General features: G+C 51.5%; 8 protein-coding genes across 8 annotated transcripts; 4 read left to right on the forward strand and 4 right to left on the reverse strand.

The window, feature by feature from the left end:
* Positions 1 to 743: 743 nt before the first annotated feature.
* On the forward strand, positions 744 to 1,574 carry G6M90_00g039100 (uncharacterized protein; the record flags this gene model as incomplete). The annotated part of the gene is made up of 2 exons (XM_014691779.2): positions 744 to 856; positions 1,001 to 1,574. The coding sequence occupies 2 exons, from the start codon at positions 744 to 746 to the stop codon at positions 1,572 to 1,574; spliced, it is 687 nt and encodes a 228-aa protein (XP_014547265.2).
* A 1,916-nt stretch (positions 1,575 to 3,490) lies between these two features.
* On the forward strand, positions 3,491 to 4,821 carry FPG1 (Formamidopyrimidine-DNA glycosylase; the record flags this gene model as incomplete). Its single annotated transcript, XM_014691780.1, has 5 exons — positions 3,491 to 3,509; positions 3,562 to 3,701; positions 3,756 to 3,790; positions 3,847 to 3,896; positions 3,947 to 4,821. 5 exons carry the CDS (start codon positions 3,491 to 3,493, stop codon positions 4,819 to 4,821), a joined length of 1,119 nt encoding a protein of 372 aa, XP_014547266.1.
* Positions 4,822 to 5,547: 726 nt separating this feature from the next.
* wc-1_0 (White collar 1 protein) lies at positions 5,548 to 6,338 on the reverse strand (the record flags this gene model as incomplete). Its single annotated transcript, XM_014691781.1, has 3 exons — positions 5,548 to 5,985; positions 6,039 to 6,179; positions 6,285 to 6,338. The coding sequence occupies 3 exons, from the start codon at positions 6,336 to 6,338 to the stop codon at positions 5,548 to 5,550; spliced, it is 633 nt and encodes a 210-aa protein (XP_014547267.1).
* Positions 6,339 to 8,215: 1,877 nt separating this feature from the next.
* On the forward strand, positions 8,216 to 9,532 carry G6M90_00g039130 (uncharacterized protein; the record flags this gene model as incomplete). The annotated part of the gene is made up of 2 exons (XM_014691782.1): positions 8,216 to 9,214; positions 9,329 to 9,532. The coding sequence occupies 2 exons, from the start codon at positions 8,216 to 8,218 to the stop codon at positions 9,530 to 9,532; spliced, it is 1,203 nt and encodes a 400-aa protein (XP_014547268.1).
* A 385-nt stretch (positions 9,533 to 9,917) lies between these two features.
* On the reverse strand, positions 9,918 to 12,004 carry SCPA_0 (Carboxypeptidase S1 A; the record flags this gene model as incomplete). The annotated part of the gene is made up of 2 exons (XM_014691783.1): positions 9,918 to 11,498; positions 11,576 to 12,004. 2 exons carry the CDS (start codon positions 12,002 to 12,004, stop codon positions 9,918 to 9,920), a joined length of 2,010 nt encoding a protein of 669 aa, XP_014547269.1.
* Positions 12,005 to 13,224: 1,220 nt separating this feature from the next.
* coq3 (Ubiquinone biosynthesis O-methyltransferase) lies at positions 13,225 to 14,127 on the reverse strand (the record flags this gene model as incomplete). Its single annotated transcript, XM_014691784.1, has 1 exon — positions 13,225 to 14,127. One exon carries the CDS (start codon positions 14,125 to 14,127, stop codon positions 13,225 to 13,227), a length of 903 nt encoding a protein of 300 aa, XP_014547270.1.
* A 1,302-nt stretch (positions 14,128 to 15,429) lies between these two features.
* RIB3 (3,4-dihydroxy-2-butanone 4-phosphate synthase) lies at positions 15,430 to 16,213 on the forward strand (the record flags this gene model as incomplete). Its single annotated transcript, XM_014691785.1, has 2 exons — positions 15,430 to 15,493; positions 15,576 to 16,213. The coding sequence occupies 2 exons, from the start codon at positions 15,430 to 15,432 to the stop codon at positions 16,211 to 16,213; spliced, it is 702 nt and encodes a 233-aa protein (XP_014547271.1).
* A 596-nt stretch (positions 16,214 to 16,809) lies between these two features.
* G6M90_00g039170 (uncharacterized protein) lies at positions 16,810 to 19,989 on the reverse strand (the record flags this gene model as incomplete). Its single annotated transcript, XM_014691786.1, has 3 exons — positions 16,810 to 19,235; positions 19,315 to 19,709; positions 19,781 to 19,989. The coding sequence occupies 3 exons, from the start codon at positions 19,987 to 19,989 to the stop codon at positions 16,810 to 16,812; spliced, it is 3,030 nt and encodes a 1,009-aa protein (XP_014547272.1).
* Between the last annotated feature and the right edge of the window lie 69 nt (positions 19,990 to 20,058).

Consider the following 20,058-nt stretch of genomic DNA (forward strand, 5'->3'; position numbering starts at 1 on the left):
ACTTGATGGCTACTTGGCCTTTTTTGCTACTTGTGTTGCGCGAGTTGTCCTCGTGCTTGGTTGGGTGCAGAGGTTTCTGATGGGGAGGTGATTGGGGTAAGCGCGTTGTGCGAAAAAAAAGCCATTTTGTCGCATATCACCGCGCTCAGAGTGTCTTTTGCTTCTTCACCGATATTTGGAGACGAATTGAGAAGGGGGGGATGAAGTTGAGGAAAAAAATACTGTGAAACTACCGGTATGAAAGAGGCTGTGTTTGGATGGCCTATGGGAAGCTGGAGTCTGGAGAAAATTGACGTTGATGTGACGCTCTGCATCACTCGGTGGACGTCGGTCTGGGCGCGGAATGAGCACGATGGTGTCTCTGTGCAGAAGTAGGGGGCCCATTATGGCGGCCGGCCAGGCTTATGCCTCGCTTTCCCGCCCTACCGTGGCAGACCGGAGATGATGGCGATGGATGATAGATGGCGAGAAGGGAAAACATGGCAACGAGGGGGCTCATGTTCTTTTTGGTGTGTGAAATGAGGTGAGTGAGGGAGGAGGATGGCAGCCTTGGGCACAGATGCCAGGTGGTTTGATTTGATATAAATTCTGCTTTGGCCTCCTCTTTCTCGTTGGATTTGGAGACTTGACCAACAACAGACAGCTCTTTTGCTCTCCTTTTCCCACTTTGCTCTCGTCGTTGGACACTTTTGCCAGATTATCCTTGCCGTCGTTGCCACCAGTTGTCAGCGCTTCTGTTTACGATGATTCCGCTTCCATGGAACCAGTACAAGGACATCATCATTAGTCTGTATGCGCGGCATACACTTGATGAAGTGGTCATCATGATGGATGACAACTACCACTTCAAGGCCAAGTACGTTTGAACCACTACACCATCCGGGCTGAGATGGAGATGGCATGTTTCAAATCACGGGGGTACTTGTGTATGAGGGAAGGAACATGTTGGACAATCGCGCATATATCAGAAGCTAACCCGTCGAATTTTGGCTGTGTATAGTGCTCGAACATATCAAAAAAAGTTCGAAGAATGGGGTGTGGGCAAACGGATGAACAGTCGCAGCCGTCAGCTCGCCATCATGCCGAACGGAGAATGTGTCTCGACCAACTCGCATAGGGAGAGCGACTCTGACATGATGACTGCATCGGTTGACGTGGCAGCAGCATCTCCTTCTGTGTACACTGAACCGGGCAACCTTTACCCATATATGGAAGTGGCCTCTTATGCCCTTGATAGTGAACTTTATCAAGGCGGACAGGGACAGTATGGTTATGCAATGAATATGTCTGACACCGCACAGTTTGATGTATCTCAACTGCTTCTGTCTCAGATTGCAGAGGAGCACTATCCCTCGACCACCACTGACCAGGCTGGGGGGACCTTTGCCTCGCTTCCTCAGGCAGAGTCCGAGGTTCAGTCTGCAGGCTACGAGCCACCTTCCACTGCTGCCGCTTATCAGCAGGTTGGCCTCTGGCCTGACAATCAGTCACCACGACCCGAGAGCATTCTTCGGTCTCATCGTTGGAGCAGAAGCCACCACCGCAGTTCCAGGTCCAACAGGTCCCGAGACTGAAGGAATACTTAGTCGTCCGTGAAAGTGGCAGCCCACGAGCAGAGGGGCGGGCGGGGGTATGCTGGGGTAGAAGACGGGATAAGTTGACAAGCATTTTGAAACCAATAGCACTCTACCATCAACACTTGTTCAACTTGTTTGGTGCATTTGGGGGGGTACCGTGTCTGAAGGATGTGACATACAAACATTCACTCAAAGGGAGAGGGCCAGAGATGTAGAGTCATAAAGCATTCGTTATCATAAACTAGATAGATTCCTTCTTGCATATCATTCGTTATTCGCGCGGTTCCGCTGCCTTCCAGTTGCCTGCCTACTTAGGCAAGTTCCCTGTTTACTTCATTACTCCTAGTAACGGTTAGCCCATGTTTACATGGCTGTGTTTGAACCAAAATGAGTGCCAAGTTGGAAGGATTTCAGTGGAAGGTGCCTTGTCACAGGCGTTGTCATCAATGCATATGGCTAAGTTGACCGTCGTGATATTGTAGCATCATATAAATAGAGGGATGGAAGTCAAACAATAACAACTTACTTTGTGGTCAAAGCTTCAGTCTCACTCATCTTTTGCATGTCAGCGAAACATTCTACGCCCAAGATTGTATTATAAGATGAAGAGATCAAAGCAGTCAGAAAAAGATGCGGATGATTTGTCGTCGCAGCCGAAGCTCAGACATATGCTTGTCATGTTCATTCGCGTTCATCAGGCTGAGGATGAAGAGGCACCGCACGCGCGATTGGAGGCAATACTGACCACTAAAGATACTTTCATATGTTAGTATGGGCATCCACTATAATGCAACGTGTAAATAATATACGAGGTATATCAGGAAAGCATGAATGGTAAAAAGAATATGGTGTCTGCATCGAAAACTCGAATAAGACTCGTCATCTGTTTCATCATAAAAGGAGGTTATGTGTAGGTGCGGTGTTGGTAGCTTACCTTCAAGCTCAATTCAACAGAAGCATCTAACAACGACACGTAACCTAGTAGACACTATGAAGGAATTAGTCCGTCTGACTCGACCGACAAGACAAAAGCAGGTGTGAAGGTGCCGGGTCAGTGGGCGAGGTTTTCTAGGCCTGCCGCAAAGTGGCTTTTCTAGCTCATGAGTTTTTTTCGGAGCCCAGTGCCGCTTCATCATAGAAGGCTGATGCAGTGTGTTGTGCGTATAATTGTGCATACCTTGTCTAAAGTTCTTAAAGCCAGTTAGCAATTGCCTCATCCATCTGTGCAACATAAACAGAGCATTGTATGGAACAATCAGAAATAGCCATTTTATATCTTCAATGAGAGATCTCAGCCGGTAATTTCCAGCGTATATTTATAACGAATTGATCATCAGGAACCGAAATATCACAACCACAATGTAACGTACCAATTATTAGAAGCGACGACAGTCCGTCTACCCGTGGTCCCGACATCCACTTGGAGACGGATGAACCTAGAGATGAATGTTAGCAACAATGCTCGCTCCGTCAGTTGTGCGCTTGTTGAAATCTTGACAGCTGTAAGATAGCTTCTGTCAGACTGACGTGTAAAAAATTGAGTTTTCATTCCAAATGGTCAAAGACTCTAGTTTGCGGTTTATGTTTGTCATCAGGAAGTAAACACGAGGGGCTGTGCAAGCTGGTTTGCCAAACTTACCATTTGCTCTGGGTGCAGAATGTGTTGAAGAGATAAAAGAAAGGTTGGGAAGAAAAAAAAGCTGCGCGAACAAAAATGACTTTATTGTGGAGATGGCGGTGGAGTGGGTAGCTTTGGCTAACGTAAGCAGATCACGGGGTTTCGTGTCAGGACCGTGACAGAACAGGGGTTCTCTACAGAGCGTAAATTCAAGAGGCAACTTTTTGGCTCCGAGAGCCATTCTTTTCACACTCCTCATTGTTGCTACAGATGTTGCTGCTGTTGATCTTTCATCATGCCTGAGATTGCAGAAGGTTAGTAAACTGTGTCGTCTTATGCAGGAAGTATTATTGACAACGACCTTAGTTGCTCGTATTGTGCACTTCCTTCGCCTCCATCTGGTTGGCAGGAAGATTGCAAGCGCGTCAGCGATTGATGACAGCAATGTTTTTGGCAAAGTTGGAACTACTGGAGCTGAAGTGGAAGCTGCATTAAAAGGAAAACAGGTAGATATCAATGATTTCAATAATCCAGTAGCTCGCCACTAATGGCCCATGTAGGTCGTCTCAGCTGGTAACCAGGGCAAATACTTCTGGTAAGCGAATCCAGCATGGCTAGCGATGTGAGATATGGAACACTCACGATGCGTAGGATAACATTGGATAAACCGCCTCACTTGGTGATGCATTTTGGCATGACGGGTAAGGCGTAATGTCCGGCATCGTTTACCTTCTGTGACTAATTGGAACAGGGTGGGTTCATATCAGAGGAGAAAAGACAGCATACACAAATTACTACAAAAAGATGAAGGATAGCGAGCTCACAACTTGGCCACCGAAATTCTGGAAGTTCCACCTCAAAACAGAAGGCAAACCAGAAGTGGAGGTAGCTTTCACCGACGCCCGTCGATTTGGTCGAGTTCGCCTGGTTGATTGCCCCGGTGCGGATATCCGAAAGCACACTCCTCTTAAAGAGAACGGACCGGACCCGGTCATTGATACTGATAGATTCACTGAAGAGTACTTGCGTGGCAAGATGCAGGCCCGTCATGTCCCAGTTAAAGCTCTCCTGTTAGACCAAGCCATGATCAGTGGCATCGGCAACTGGGTGGCCGACGAGACTCTTTATCAAGCTAAACTTCACCCGGAACAGTACAGCGATAGTTTTAGCGACTCTGAAATCAAGAAGCTATACGAATGCATTCGATATGTTTGCCAGACGGCGGTAGACAAGCTCGGAGACTCGGACCAGTTCCCAGAACATTGGCTGTTCAATCACCGCTGGGGGAAAGGAGGCAAGGGATCGTCGAGTAAACTACCCAATGGCGAGAAATTGGCGTTTATTACGGTTGGTGGCCGGACGAGCTGCTATGCGCCAGAAGTACAGAAGAAGACTGGTCAAGTTGTACCTGGAGCAAAAGCTCAACCAATCAAAGATGAATCAGACGAGGAGATGTTGCCTGCAAAGAACCCTCGCAAAAAGAAGCTTGAACAGGATGGAGTTGAGGGTGGCGAGCCGTTCACGAAGAAACAGAAGACTAGAGTTGTAAAGAAGGAAGAGGATGTGGTTAAGTCAGAGCCTGGTTTCCCTTCAGGGAGAAGGCGTTCCACTCGACTACGGAATTGAATTAAATGCATTGCTATTCATGGTATATCATGCCTCATAATACGCTAGGAGCATGGGATTACTTCTCTTTGACAATATTTGCACACCTTTCGCTTACTACGACAAGAATCTGGGCTGCTCGCTGTATCTCTAACTTCTTGCTCTGCTAGGTTGACCGTTTCGTCGAGGTATGCCCTGAACGCAGATACGATATCTCATTGTGGGATGCATGAGAAAAGCCTGGCAGTTTGTTATCCTTATCCTGTAGTTAAATTATTACGACTACGAAGCTAGCCCGCCTTTGGAAGCTAGATTTATATGTCAATATAACACAAGGAGCATGTTAAAGAAAAAAGGCTTATCAAGTCGCTTATAAGAGCTAATCTATCATCATCATTTCGCTATGTTCCGTTGCTATTCTCCAATCGATGATCATAATCCCAGCTACACACATAATAAACGAAAGCTGAGAGCCTCTCTCCAAGTATCGTGTTACGGAAATTGAAATAAGGGATTGTGCAACAGTCGGGTTGATAATGCCCATCCAAGGCGTTGGCGCCCTGTCCCGCCCCGTTTCATATCGGCCGCCAAATGCGATAAAGCAGATAAACAGGAAGTTTTGCTTTGTTCCACTCTAGCAAATGAAACACCATCAATGCTTGGTGTTGGCTAATGGGTTAGCGTCTATTTGCAAGATGCTGTGATGATTTTGTGACGTGGCCGCTCTACAGAGCCCACGTCGACCAGTCAGCGATCTTTCTGTGATCCATCTTTGGGTGATGAATCATCTTCCAGTAACCCAACGGCATAGCGGTAGCCAGAACCATTTAATGTCACCGGTACAATACTGACGCGATTGATGAATCGGCGACCATCTTTTCGATAGTTTATAACGCGTAGCTTGATCTCCTGTTCGGCTTGAAGTGCGTGCCGCATTTTTGAGGCTGCGTGCTTGTCGCGCTTGGGCTTGCTCTTAGACGTGTCCCATGAGCTAGGGTGTGGCCGTTGGAGGAATCGGCAATTTTTGCCGATAATCTCTGCTTGTGAATAGCCAGTGAGGTCACAGAATGCATCCGATGCGTACACGATAGGGTCGTCAGGCTCCTCAAGGTTACAGAGCACGAGAGCCGCGGAGCAGTCGATCTTAAATTCAAATTGTGGGTTTGGTCGGTCTCTTAGGCTCGTCTAACGCTGGGTCAGTAACGACTTGGTTACGAAATCTTCGAATAGGATCCTACCAATATGCCCATGATATCGAAGCCCGTCGCTGAATACAGGCCGGGATAGAAAACGGGATTTGACATGGCCTGCCACGGGCCTCTAGAAACACTGGATGGTCTCCCTGTGGCAGGAGGCAATGTTTCGGCTGGATAATGGTACTATGACGAAATCATTAAGTTAGCAAACAAATTATGCACTCGGAAACAAGCACCATAGAGCATCAATGCTGCCAACCACGGGGAAGATAAGGGTTTGTTATTTACATCCAAAGCTTTGGCTTCCCAGGGATTCATGACGAGCTCGACATGTGAGGCCATTTTGTAATGATGTAAAGTTGCGAAAGGGTTGTGAAAGAGAAGCAACATCGAACAACTCGAACTGGGAGCCCGGGGTGACAGAGGTACTAGTTTAATACTAAGGCTAATACTCACTGGAACGCAAATATAGCCTCTTGAGACCGTCTTAGAGCCATGTGCCGACTTGTCCAAGTAATGACAGAGGTCGGGGCTGTGTTACATCTCACAACGTTGAGCGAGGATCCACCACGAACTCGCGGAGGGCTTGGTCCGTAGGTGAAACCCAAGCTTGTCAAGTCAAGTGGAATGACCTCAGGCTTGGCAAGGCGGTCGACGGATGGAGAAGAATACTAGATTCATGTGCGGAAAGCTCCTTGGTGTCCGATCCAGAGTGACGGCAGGCCCGGTGTGTATCGCGGCAGCTGACACAGGAATTGAACCACGGAGTAAAGTCAATGCGTTACGCAACCACAACAGTGCCAGAAACGGGGACATGTTGGGGAGAGACATTGCTAATTCGCCTATCTCAGGTGGCGTTGGGTTAGGCTTGGGCGCTCTTTTCGACAACATGGAATTGTGATGGGTAATACACGATGCCAGATCTTCGTGGGCTACGGAGAAACGTGACGATCGAGAAGCGGAGTGGGCATTGCTAAATTGGTAGTAGCTGGCACCAATTGCTGGCCCACATCTGAGACTTGGGCCGAAAAATAAATCGCAGGGCGATCTAACCAAGTCGCAAGCGAACGCAGTTAAGCCATTACCGAATCACACATCATGGTGGCGAGCAATCAGAATGTCTGGTGAGTGTGGATCGGAGGAGGGAACATGGCAGTAACTGCAGTTCGCCGATTGCGCAGGGCGTTGGCTCGATACGTGGCCGATGCCAGCAATGTCTCTCGGCCTGATTCCACCCTTCTGCTCGATCATGTTGGTCTGTCGTACCATCCGAAGCCGAACCCGTTGTACGGGTATGGGTCGAGCTTTCGCACCTGCATCATTGGGTTGTCCGTACAAAAAGACGTGACGACGGGCCGCAGGTCTCCATTCGCATGTGCAGCTTTTAGTGTGCTGTGACCTGGTCTCACGATCTGTGCTAATTTCTTTGATGCGGCGCCATCGAAGGGCGGATGATGCGGTTTTCCGAGATTTCGATATTGCATCACGCACGTCTCCACTCTGTCGTCAGACAAGAGTATGGATAAACAATAGATGGGCCACGCGGAGTTTGAGACCGATCCTACGGTTGTAGACCAGAGGGCAAGCCGCAGAATGCTCCCTCATGACGGTGGTCATGGTTTTGCGAACAGTGCTCCGTCCTGGCTGACGGTGAATGCAATCCCAGTACATTGTAAGAACAGCTTGAGGGGATATTTTAGAGCAGCAGCCACGGTAAGGGCCATTGTGCATGACGTATGCACTGGAAAGCCGTGTTTGTCTGCTGATGTTTCAATCGGTATGCAGACGGATGAGACATGACGATGATTGGACCCGATGCCAAGCATGGCAAATGGACTTTGCCATGAGCTTCTTGATGATTCTCAGCGTGTGGTGCGGAGAACTCCATACTTTGTTGAGGAAACGAACGTGTCAAATTCGTTCAATGTTGTATCACGGCCAAATGGCCAAATGGGGGGAGCGGAGAGCGGAAGGAGCCTCTAGCGCATTCTTACCTTCTGTCAAGTGTGCCTGCCTCGGGTGGCGGGGTGGCATTCGGGTGCCCACCATCTGAGCTCTGGCCCACGCGTTCTGTCGCGTTCTTCCTTCAATGCACGCCAACGTTCATGGTGGCATGGTGGCATTCGCTTACTATCGAAATCACGGTAAATCAGAAATACCTTCGCCCCCGCGACACAAGAAAGCCTCTGGAACAGTTGATCTTCGATATCACATCTGCCATGCCGCGACTGCTTAACCGCAGCCGCCCGTCTGGCGTAGACTCCTCCCCTGCCAGAACCAGTTCGTCTACATCGCTACCCCGGTACCAACCGCCCTCATGCCCGCTCAACGACCGTGCCCGACGTGCACTGGGTGAGCTATCGGACAATCGCGGCACTCAACATTACGAATCTCACTTGAAAGACTCGGCGCGCCACCTTGGCCTCAGCGTTGGCGACCTCCATGAACGGCTACGGGCGCAACACGACCGGCTGCAGCTGCTGCAGGAGCGACGGGAACAAAAGGGCACGAACAAGACGCCCGAGGAAGAACGCCTAGAGGCACACCTTGTCGAGCTGGAAAGGGAGGTCGACGAACTTACCCACGAATCCGAGCAATCAATACGGGATGTAATCGACCGCCGAGCCGGGATAGAGGACCAATCCGCTCTCTTGGGAGATTTGTATACCACTGCCGCGACGGCCATAGCTCCCAACACTGCAGAGACCCGCGCGCGCAGGGGCGTAAAACAAGAGCCAGCACGCGACGAAGAGCAAGACCCCGAACAGCAACAAGGCGAAGAACCCGTCGCCAGCACCCTCGAAGCCTTCCGCAAAGGCCGAGCCACCAAACAAGCCGAATACGAACAGCTCACACCCTATCAACGATACGGCGTCAACAACGACTACGCCGGCTTCAAAAAGATCTGGCACGATGCTGCATCCGGCGAAGACGGACCCCCTCTGCCCGATGCTTCGCGGTGGTTCCGCTCCGATGGAAGGCCCGTCATGACTCGTCCAGGAGCAACCACTCGCCGTAGCACAATCGGTCCAGCTGGCGATGACGACGATATCGCCGTTGCGAGGGAGGTGCTCAGTCTGAACTGTCCGCTCACCCTGCGACAAATGGAGGAGCCGTACAGCAACGTCAAGTGCAAGCATACATTTGAGAAGTCGGGTATTTTGGGCTACTTGCCTGCACGAGGGGAAGTTCAGTGTCCGCAGACAGGATGTTCTCAGGTAAGCATGACCAAACCCGTCCTTTCATTTTCTCTCCTTTTGCGCTCCTCCCGGTCCTTGTTCCTGTTTCCAAAAAGAAAAAAAATAAGAGTATACCACTAACTCTTGGCTCAGAAATTTTCCAAGTCCAGATTCCAGCAGGAATTCTATCTCGACGAAGCTATTCTGCGGCGTATCCAGCGTGTCAAGCAGACTCAGCGCACGCGCGATGATATGGACGTCGACGACGACGAGGATGCTGCTGGCGGGGATGCCTCCCTGGTGTTTGAAGAGGAAAGAAGGGTGCCTGGGAGAATACCCAAGAAGGAGAGGACATAAAACCGCTTGCCTACATAAAATAGATGATGACGAGGAATGATACCCAGTTGAGATGATTTGGCTCTTTGTGTGAATGCCAGATAACGAATTGCAATCCTACGGGATAACAGTGAAAAGTTGGGCGGTCGCCTTGGCTCACATGAGTAGTATCTGTGTCTTATATGACGTTATATTACGCGAGTAAGGATACTTTTCTACACGTCTAGACAATCCCATGATACTCTTCCAATGTACCTTATTTGTTTTTCAGAAGACCCTGCGCGCTGAAATTACCCAATATGCCATGTCATCTGCATCGCAGGTTAAATAAAACAAGCCAATCCCTGTCCATTACTCTAGTTTACTATGGAAACAAATGTATTATAATCCAACGTCTGTGGAGTGTTCAAAAGAAAAATTGTACGCCTTGTATAACCCAGAAGCTTGAAATCATAATCCAAAGCATGCCAGAGGCCAATAAACGAGCTGCGCTTCCACTATCGGGCACTTTCGTAGCCGTAAACACACCTGTCAAAGGCATGGTTGTACTGGTCGGTTGCCCGGATGTAGACGATGGAGGTTGAGTGGTGGCCAATGGCCAGTCGGCTGATTTGCTGTACAGAATGCCGTTGATGACTGTACCGTTGCCTCCGAAAGCAAGATCTTGGGCATCGTAGTCGCATGTACTTGCAAATGCACGGATGTAACATGTTGTCGAAGGCATTGCCGGCAGCTTTTCATCATGAGAAGCTACGTTGGGTCCCGTGGTGTTGAAAGAGGAGAGGGAGATGGTCTCCCCGGTAGATACTGATGTACCCATCATGATGCGTGCAAATACTTGGAATGCTGTCTCGGGTTGATACCATGCTACGGAGTGTCCGGCTTGATAAATGCGACTAAATGATAAGTTGCCGTACTGACGAACAAGGCCGCCGATGTACGAGTCGTTGACAATAATAGGAGCGTAACCAGCCGCAGGAAACCCCGTGGCATAATTAGGTCCGGTTTGGTTTGCAACAGCGAGAGACACAGCTTGTCCGCCGAGCCAGTTGCAAATGTAGTCTCGGTCGCCGTACATGAGGCCAATACGGACACCTTGGTTTAAGAGATCCGCCAACCGTTTAATGTTACCGCCTCTTGCCAAGTCGCCGGTGTCCTGGAATGCCTGGAACACTGCATTGCTTGTCATGGTGTAGTTGATGGGAGAGCCAATGGCTTGGAGTATATGGCCCTGGTTGACGTAGTCGAGAAATCGCAAAGGCGGATAAGGATCCCGAGAAGGGGCAGCAAGATCGTACACGCTGCGGCCACTGTTGCTATATGGTTCCTGGAGAGCAAAGCATGCTGTATTTGCGGCATCGCATAATCGATTCGCTTCGGGCTGGTTTCCCTGCCCAGCTGGATCCTGGGCCATGGCCACGGCCGCGCATTGTTGAACCTTGTCTTTACAGCCACCTGGAGCACTGAATCTGCGACCGTAATACGCTGCTGCCTCGTCTGACAAAGCCTTGTATTTGTATGTGTTGTCGTTGGCAAAGATGGGATAGAAGGGGACTTGAACCTCCTGATCAATGCAGCCATTCACAATACCCAGAGAACTAAGACGGACCTCTAGCGTCGAATTGGCATCCAACTGCCCGTTAGTTCGCTTCTGATTTTGCATCTCCCATTGCTCTGCAAATATTGGCCCGTATCTTCCGCCGTAGCTCTCGGCAAAGAGATTGACAGCTATTGAACTATTGGGCTGAGGCTGGTACTGGGGAAATGTGGTGAGGAAGCCTTGGATCAAGTGCCATACACCGATGGCTGCAGTCTGCGTCGTATTGGCTGTAGTGCTTTTGTTCATTGTGCTGAAGGTGCCGTTCATGTAGGTCCATGATGGGAGGGAATTATTTTTTCCCTGGATAGGTGGCTGATGCATGCTTTCATTAGGAAGGACCAGAGTTCCATTGGTTGGTGTATCGTATGAAAAGCCAACTTGGTTGGGCTGGTGATTTTTTTTAAGAACGTCAGAATGTTATTTGCTACTCAGGCATTGCGGAAAAGATGTTGGTAGAAACGAACCTGATCAATGAAGAGCATATTGGAAGCTCGATCCCAGCCCCATTCCCGAGCAATCGTGTCATATTTGTCGATGCCCTTCTCAATAACTTCACATGGCCCGTTTCCAGCAAAAAAACCAAACATGGAACTCGAACCAGGTCCCCCGTTGAGCCATATGGTTAAGCTGTCGGTGTGTTGACGGCCTTGGACAAACCAAAAGAAGAGATTTGTCGACTGCTCCCCGGGCACATGCACCCAACCTGTATACTGTTTCTGCTGGCCGAAAGCAGTGTTGCATGCGCCCCGTGGCTCCTTGTATGAGATGGTGATGCTACTGTCGGCAGGCGACCTTGCTACGGTCAAATTGAGTGAATCGAGGTCTGAGACGGGGAATTGGGCCACAGACTGCGAGGCCAAGGCTGCCAATAAGGCCGCGAGCCGTACAATCATCGTTCCAGAGCTTTGAGAGAGGGGAAGCTCCGTTTCCGCTGACTCAAATCATGTCACACGTGGTACTGGCGTCTATCTCCGACGCGCGGCCAATTCGAAAATGGCGTCGCAGGAGCAAGAAAGCGAGAGACTATGGATGGACGACAGATGACTCCAAAAGGGAAAAAAAAGGAAAGGAAAAAGGGAGCAGGGGATGGCCAAGGAACAAGAAGCGACAAAAAACAAAAGACAAGGAGATGGAGAAGGTCAGCCGTCAAACTCAGTTGGAGAGAGGTAACTCCAACTCCATGCTGAGATGCTGCTGAGGTCTCAAGTGCTGGTGCTTGAACTGCAAGACCGGATTCAGTTGGCAGGTTAGAAGGCAGAGCACCCGCCACGCTGATTCGCCCGGCGACAGACGATCCGCCCGCATGTAATGACACCCGAAGCCAAGCTGAATTTTTAGAAGGTCAGGCAGGGGTGCCTAACGATTGAAACGGCCGCCACTAGGCGGTATACAGTGGGTGGATGTACCAGTTGACATGTACTTAATTAGTCTGGTGTCCCAGAAACCGCCTGGCACATGCAGCCAACACTGGACATGGACGGCCCCGGCGCTGATGTTTCACAATAGCGTCTTGCTTCAGTGAACGGTGGACACATGTACACCACTGTACTCCGTACATACTCCGTACTTCAGTATCAATTGATCAATTTCCCCGTACCTGAGTGCCCTTCAACTGGGTGCTCCATGTCATCATATGCATGACATTGTACACTCTATATGTGCAATTTCAAATTGCACATTGCACATGATGATATTCCAAATCTCGTTGCTAGACGCTACGCTCTTGGCCAGGACTTGTGGCTCCGACATGAGCCCAGGATATGTAAACTTTTGGTTATTGACCAAATATACGCCAGGCCTCTCCCGACTTGATACGCTCGCGACATCGGCAAGCTGCGCATTCACGGCTCGATGACTTGCACCAATCGCACCATCAAAATTACAGCCAACCATGCAGCATGTTTGAGGATTAATTTGCTTTTCGTATAGTACACTTGAGAGTACACAAAGTACACAGACGTGATGGTACACGCGGCCACATCCAGACACATCCAGCAGAGCTAGAATGTCAGAGCGTCCGCATTCCTCTGGTATATCGTTTCACTATTGTATGCCTTTGCAGCCCGACTGAGCTCCAACAAGACACATCAGAAAAACACACCTGGCCAGATGGCTAGCCGTTCCTTCTCACAGCAAAAAAGTAATTGCCGACCTTCTCACCGCCGCGGACCTCTTTCCACCCGAGGCCCGGAACATACACAACGCCCATGACCCTAGGGCTATCCCATCCCTTGTCCAGGAAGAATCGTTGTAGCTCGTCCTCGTTGATGTACTTGTTCCAGTCATGCGTGCCCGGCGGCACAATGCGCAAAAGGTGCTCCGCAACCAGGTTCGTCGTGAACCAGCTCACCCACGTCCTCGCAATGGTGCTCATGACCAGCCAGCCGCCGGGCTTCACAAACGGCCGGACTCGTTCCAAGAAGGGCCCTGGCTCGTCGACATGCTCAATAACTTCGAACAAACTGACAATGTCGTAGGCATCGCAGGGCTCCCGAGGCACCTGAAGGTCTTCAATGGAGCTCTGCTGGTAGAAGAGCTTGCCGCTCAGCGACGGGTCCTTCTTCGCGTGCGCCTTTGCAACGGCCAGGACGGACGGCGTAGGGTCAATGGCGGTGACTCGCTTCGTCGTAGCTAGTCGCGCGGCGCTTTCAGCAAAGATGCCGCCTCCGCATCCGATGTCGAGGTAGCTGAGGGATGCGTCTCGTAGCCTCGAGGCCTTTGTGTCGGGTTGGGACTGCAGGCAGGCTCGGATGAAGTCTTGTCGGACGGGATTCATCAGGTGAAGCAGACGGGATGACCCATGGGGATCCCACCATTCGGAGGCGAGGGAGTTGAAATGGGAGACTTCCTCAGGGTTGACGGACGAGAAGGTCGAGTGCCATTGTCGCGAATCGGGTCGGAAGGGTTTGCTTGATGGTTTGGCCCGCCGTTGGTTGTGCGTGTGTAGAGGTGCTGCAGCAGCTCTTGGCCTTGACAGTCCGAGGACGCCACGGGCCGCCCTCAAGGTTGTTGACATTGACAGTTGGGCCGGTGTTGCCGACAAACAGGGCAGGCTGAGAGGAGGTGGTGAGCTTCAATTGAATGGCGCAACATTTCCTTCGGAGAATCCTCAGGGATTGAACCGAGACCCACTTTCCGCTGGAAGGCGCCTTCTAGAGAAGCCTACGTACTTAATCGGCGACGCATCACGCACGATTGATGGTGCAGAATACTCGGTGCTCGGTATTCTGCAGTGCGGGCAGTGACTGCGGTCGAATTCTGGTACAGAGAGTGTGACGTGAGTGCGAGATGGACGGCGACAAAGATTGCCTCGCCATGGCCTGGTTATTCGCGGATCCTAATCGGAGGTGGCCTCGATGAGACAGATCCTCGGTCGACGGCCCCGGACGACAACGTGACATCCCCGCCGCGGCATGTTCGGCGGGCACACCGAGGCAGACTGGAGCAGCAGACATGGACGAGCCGAGCAGAGACTGGACGCTGCACAGTCATGGCCCGCCGGTGCTTACAGAGCAAGAGCCCCTCCATCCTTATGGGCAGAAGTTGCGACTCATGCCGCGCGCGCAACCTCAAACGGTTTGGTAAGCCGCACGTCAGCTTTTGTATCGTGTACCATAGGGCCAGCGTCGCTACGCAGAAAGTGTCTGGAGCACAGCGGACAGTGCATGGCTTTTGTGCTCGTCAAGAAGACATCTGCAGCCGGGACTGGAGGTTGACTCCCACCTCCAATGCCATTGCAAAGCCGTCGTAGGGGACAGCAAGGGCTGAAGCCGTGTGCCGTTCCGTGGATAAATTCCATTCACATGTTCGAGTCAGCAATGTCGAGAGTACCAAGTACATGCAGTCCCCCCCGCCAGTCTAAACCAGAGTAATGGCACCAGCGCCATGGCCGAAAGTCATGGAACATGTTAGCAGTTCAACGACATGGGCCGGTCACGGCCACCAAGCCATTGACATCGGACGCCGAGTTGGCCCGCAAAACCTTGTTCCAGTGGACCGGGTAGCATTTCACTGAATACATATGTATCTTGATGCCGAGTCTTCCCCCCAATTCCTCCGCGCCAGCCGCATCACCGTCAGTGTCCAGCGACGCGAGCAGAACAAAAAAAAACCTGACAAAAACCTCGCCGTTGCTCCTCCTCCTCAATTGCCATTACTCAGCGTCCCTCCAGCATTGACGATTCCGACTTTGGTAGCCTTGAAAATCTGCGCTGAATCCTCCGTCACAAGCCGGACCACACGCAGTCCACCTCGACCAACATCACCCCACGATACCCTCACATCTCAAGAAAAAGAAATCATAAACCCCGCCGCAAACATGCCTGCCTCCACGATACCCGCCAGCCAATTCGACTCCATCCCCGACACAATCGAGGCCTTCCGTACGCAACCATCCTTTTTGATCCTAACCATGCCCTCCTCCGTCCACTCCAATCTTTGCTAACTGAGCACGCTCTCAAACAGGCCGAGGCGAATTCATCCTGGTGCTCGACGACCCCGGCCGCGAGAATGAGGCCGACCTAATCATCGCCGCCGAGGACGTCACCACCGAGCAAATGGCCTGGATGGTGCGCTACTCCTCCGGCCTCATCTGCGCCCCCATCATGCCCTCGCGCGCCGACGCCCTGCAGCTGCCCGTCATGGTCTCAGCCAGCCAGGACGCCCGCGGCACCGCCTACACCATCTCCGTCGACGCCGCCCACGACTCCGTCACCACGGGCATCAGCGCCCACGACCGCGCCCTCTGCTGCCGCTTCCTGGCCGACCCCAAGTCCACCGCGACGAGCTTCATCCGCCCCGGCCACATCTTGCCCCTGCGCGCTGCCCCCGGCGGCGTCCGCCAGCGCGTCGGCCACACCGAGGCCGCCGTCGAGTTCTGCCGCCTGGCCGGCAAGAACCCGGCCGCCGCCATCGCCGAGCTCGTCGAGGACGGCGAGCCTACCCCCGGCCAGCCCATCATCACCCGCGCCGGCATGATGAGGGGCGAGGCCAACATTGCCTTTGCGAGAAAGTGGGGGTTGAAGGTCTGCACCATTGCCGATCTTGTTGAGCATGTTGAGAAGACTGAGGGCAAGCTCAAGCCCAAGCTGAATGGCGCATGAGACAAGAGAACGAAAAAAGAAAACCCCCCTTTGCCCATGTTACAAAACGAGAATAAATAATACGAAAAAGACGAAGCCTTTCCAGAAACAATCCTGCCCCCAGAGAGAAAGTGGCAGACCAAAAACACGAATAAAACAGGAAAGAAGGCAAGAAATACGACGAGAAAACCGAGGGAGAGGGTTGGAGGGAGCATGCAAGCAGCCGTCGTGGCGTGGACAAGCGAAGCAAGCTCGTCGTATGATGCGGACAACACACCACCTGTTGGTTTGGCATTTGAATAACTGTATCTACCTAGGTACCTACTCCTGTTGATGTACGGTATGGGTGTATTTTTGCTACGGGTATGCATATTTCGTCCTTTGATTTTGGCTACCTTTTGGGTAAGTAGGTGGTTTGCGGGAGCGACTGGTTGGTCTTGTATATACAATGCATAGACTTCAGGCATACTATCCAATTATTATTTTATTGTTCTGTGTGCAGGGAATTGATGGCATCACGAGCCTTGATGTGATGCTCTCTTAATCATCATACCCTCGCAAATGCTAGGCTTGTCAAGTCACTGTGGCCCCGTCAACTTCCACGCCAACCAACATGCCTACGCCATGAAATCATCCTCGATACTCCCCCTCGATGTAGCAGGCGCTGAATTCAAACTCATCCCCGCCACTCTCTGCAGTAAATCCTTCTCGTAGGGCTCCACCTCCTCAACGACGCCTGCCCTCCCTACGGGCGGGGCCGTCCTCGACCGTACCTGCACTTTAATATCACCCTGAATACCATCCACTCTAAGTGTCGAGACGGCTGTCCCTGCCGGCGGAGGCTTCAAGTTCGGCTGCGGCGCCATGCTGACTAGCTCTCTGAAGAAATTGTTGGCTGCCTCACATCCATCTAGCAGCCATTTGAGACAGATTGTTACACGTTCCTTTGCAAACGGGTTATGGTCATCATACGCACAGCTATTAAGTAATGGTACGATGCCGTTGTATTTGACCATCTGGGACTGAACCTGGCTATTTCCTGGGCTGGACTGCCCTGGGGGTGGCTGCAGGAGCGTGGCCAATATGGTGAAGATTTGGCCTTTGACGCAAGGCCAGGGGTACTTGTGAGCTTGCTCTTCCATGTCAGGTGGCGGCGGAGATGGCGGCAGAGATCCTGCTTCTGTTGCATACGGGCGCTCAACCATGGGGTTTGTAGTCGTATTTGGTGTGGGATAGGATACTGTGGATGGCGACGAAGATCCCGGTTTGGATGGCGAGCGTTTGGGGAGTTCGATCAACGGCTTTTTAGCTACACCGGCTTCGAGGCCACTCAGGATAGTGATGAGATCGTAGATGGCTTCCCATTCAATCAGTTTGGCACGCGTGTCCATCATTTCAGCCACAGTAGTGAGGAAGTCGAGGTATTGCCCAAGGCCGTCCTTAGCACGTTCCATGTCCCAGGTATCGACGGGAAATTCGGCTGCATCACACTTGTCTTCACGAATTTGGGCCTGCAGGTGCATCAGGGCAGCACATTCGGGAACAATGCGGCTGCGAAAGTAGCTGAAGAAAAAGTGGACGAGCTTGATATCCCGAGAATTATCTTTATCGTGCGAGGGGACATCTCTGGCAGTGGTAGTGGAAGCGCTAGTGTTAGCAGCAGCCGGGTTGTTGTTACTGTTGTTGGCGGTGGTGTTGTTGTTCACTCTGGCTCGGAACATGTGGTTTACCAGCCGTAGCAGCACAGTTTGTGCTGGAGATATGATATCCTTGGGAATACGAAGCCAGTTCCAAGCGTACGGGATCAAGGCGCTGTGGTGAAGAGCCTCGACGATCTGAGTCGTGACTTGGAATATCAGCGACTGCTCATCCTTGTTCCAGACAGCGATGAAGACGAGGAGCTCTCGCAAAAGACACTTGCCGCAGTCGAGTGCCAAAAACATCCTGCATCTTGTCTTTTGCAAGTTTTCGCCAGCCCGGGTAAGACCAGACCCGGCGTTGTCCAGGATACACGACTTGACGATCATGTGAAGGGCTTCAATCTGCTTTGGGTCCAGAATATTGGGTACTTCGGTGAGGAGACCGGTGAGTGGGCCATCGCCATACGACTCGTCGTCATCGGCATCCTCATCGTCAATCATGTCGTCGGCGTAGTCGTGCACGTAATCATGGTCATGGTCATGTTCATGCTCGTGATCATGATCATGATGATGGTGGTGATGGTGATGGTGGTGGTGATGGTGATGCTCACACTCAGGATCATGGTCATGTTCATGTCCGTGGTCATGGTCATGATCATGGTCGCTGTGTTCACATCCATGTTCGTCGTCATGCTCATGTTCGTGCTCCTCATCTTCTTCATCGTCATGATGGTGGTGACACTCGTGGCATTCTGGGCAATGATGGCAGTGCTCATGGTCTGAAAGCTCATCGTCCGCCGCCTCCGGAGGTGGTGAGTGATCTCCCCTGTATGAATGAGCATACCGATGGATCAAATTCGTCTTGCAGTGTTCGGTTCTTGATTGAGCAAGCTCCACAGACGGCATGCTGACCACCCATTGCTCGTAGTTGGGATCACGAGCACGTAACCACCAAGTATCTATTTCCCTAGATACACGCCCGTACACCCTATCCTGTTCAAAGTTGTCCGTCTCATCGGGTTTCCAGACGGGATTCATCTTTTCATTGCTGTCCTCCAGGTCGCCAGGCATGTTGACTGAGTCTTCGGGGAGCCAGTTCCAAGCCAGTGGTCGAATAGGTGCCAAGTTACCTGGCGGCTTATCTGCGTGGTTCTGGGCGTAGTCCTTGAGAAGTTTTCTCGCAGCATCGCACATTCTTGAGTTGCGGTCGAGCCAATGCTGGACTTGTTGCTTAGCCACATCCGGCCGGAAGCCAGATCCGTCACCTAAGCCATCTTCATTACCGCCAAAAGCGCCTTCATCTTCATCGAACAGTACGTCGAACCAGAATGACATTTTGTTGCGGTCGTGCTTGGCAGTCCAATTATGTGCTTGCTGAAGAGACGTAACCAATAACTTTTTATCTGACAGCTAGAGTTCAGTGACAGTTCCAGAACACACTGGCCATGCCCAATGAGGACAGAAAGAGAGGGGACGACTCACATAGTTCTGTAATATCAGCCAATTTTAACCTCTGCGTCTCATCCAAAATCTCCCCATCGTATCCCTTACTGGTGACATTTACGCACAGAATAATTGTCTGATAGACCATCTGATCAAAATGTACAGCGGCGCAGATATCCTGAGGGACCTCTGGCTCTGCATTGACCAGCAAGTTCCTTGCAATGTGCATCAACTTGATCAAGGTTCCAAGATCCTCCTTGATAGACGCATGATTCATAACAATCAAGGCAGTGCTTTCTTGAGGACTCACGCCCCTGTCCGGGTCGTTCAAGCTGGACAGAGGTCCTACTGATCTGGTGGTTAGGCTAGGAATGGCAGCGGCAAATATTCTTGTGAGCCATATCCATATGGCGACATTCCGCGAGAGCGCCTCACTTTTGCAAAACCAGTCAGCCAGGGGAGTTTGAGTCATGACGAGAGTGGACGAAGGGCAAGGTATGCTTACCGGGCTGTCCTAAGCGTATGGGTCTTCTCGAGAGTCTTCGATATCATAGAGTTCACGCGAGCAGCTGTCTGAGGTCCCATGGGAGGGGACTGTGTGAAGTGGCCCTCGAGACAGATGAGAGCGGCGGAGAAGCATCGTTCCTCAATAGACTCCCCGTTGTCCTCCCCTTTGCCGGGAGTCGGCCCGGCATAATCCGACAGCTGGGTCATGGTGGCCGTGGGATATGCCAAGCTAAGTATATTTGCGGCAGGAACAGGCGCCAGTTGACGATGGACAAG

This window comes from Metarhizium brunneum, chromosome 2, assembly GCF_013426205.1.
Source record: "Metarhizium brunneum chromosome 2, complete sequence".
In the NCBI taxonomy this organism is placed as follows: domain Eukaryota; kingdom Fungi; phylum Ascomycota; class Sordariomycetes; order Hypocreales; family Clavicipitaceae; genus Metarhizium; species Metarhizium brunneum.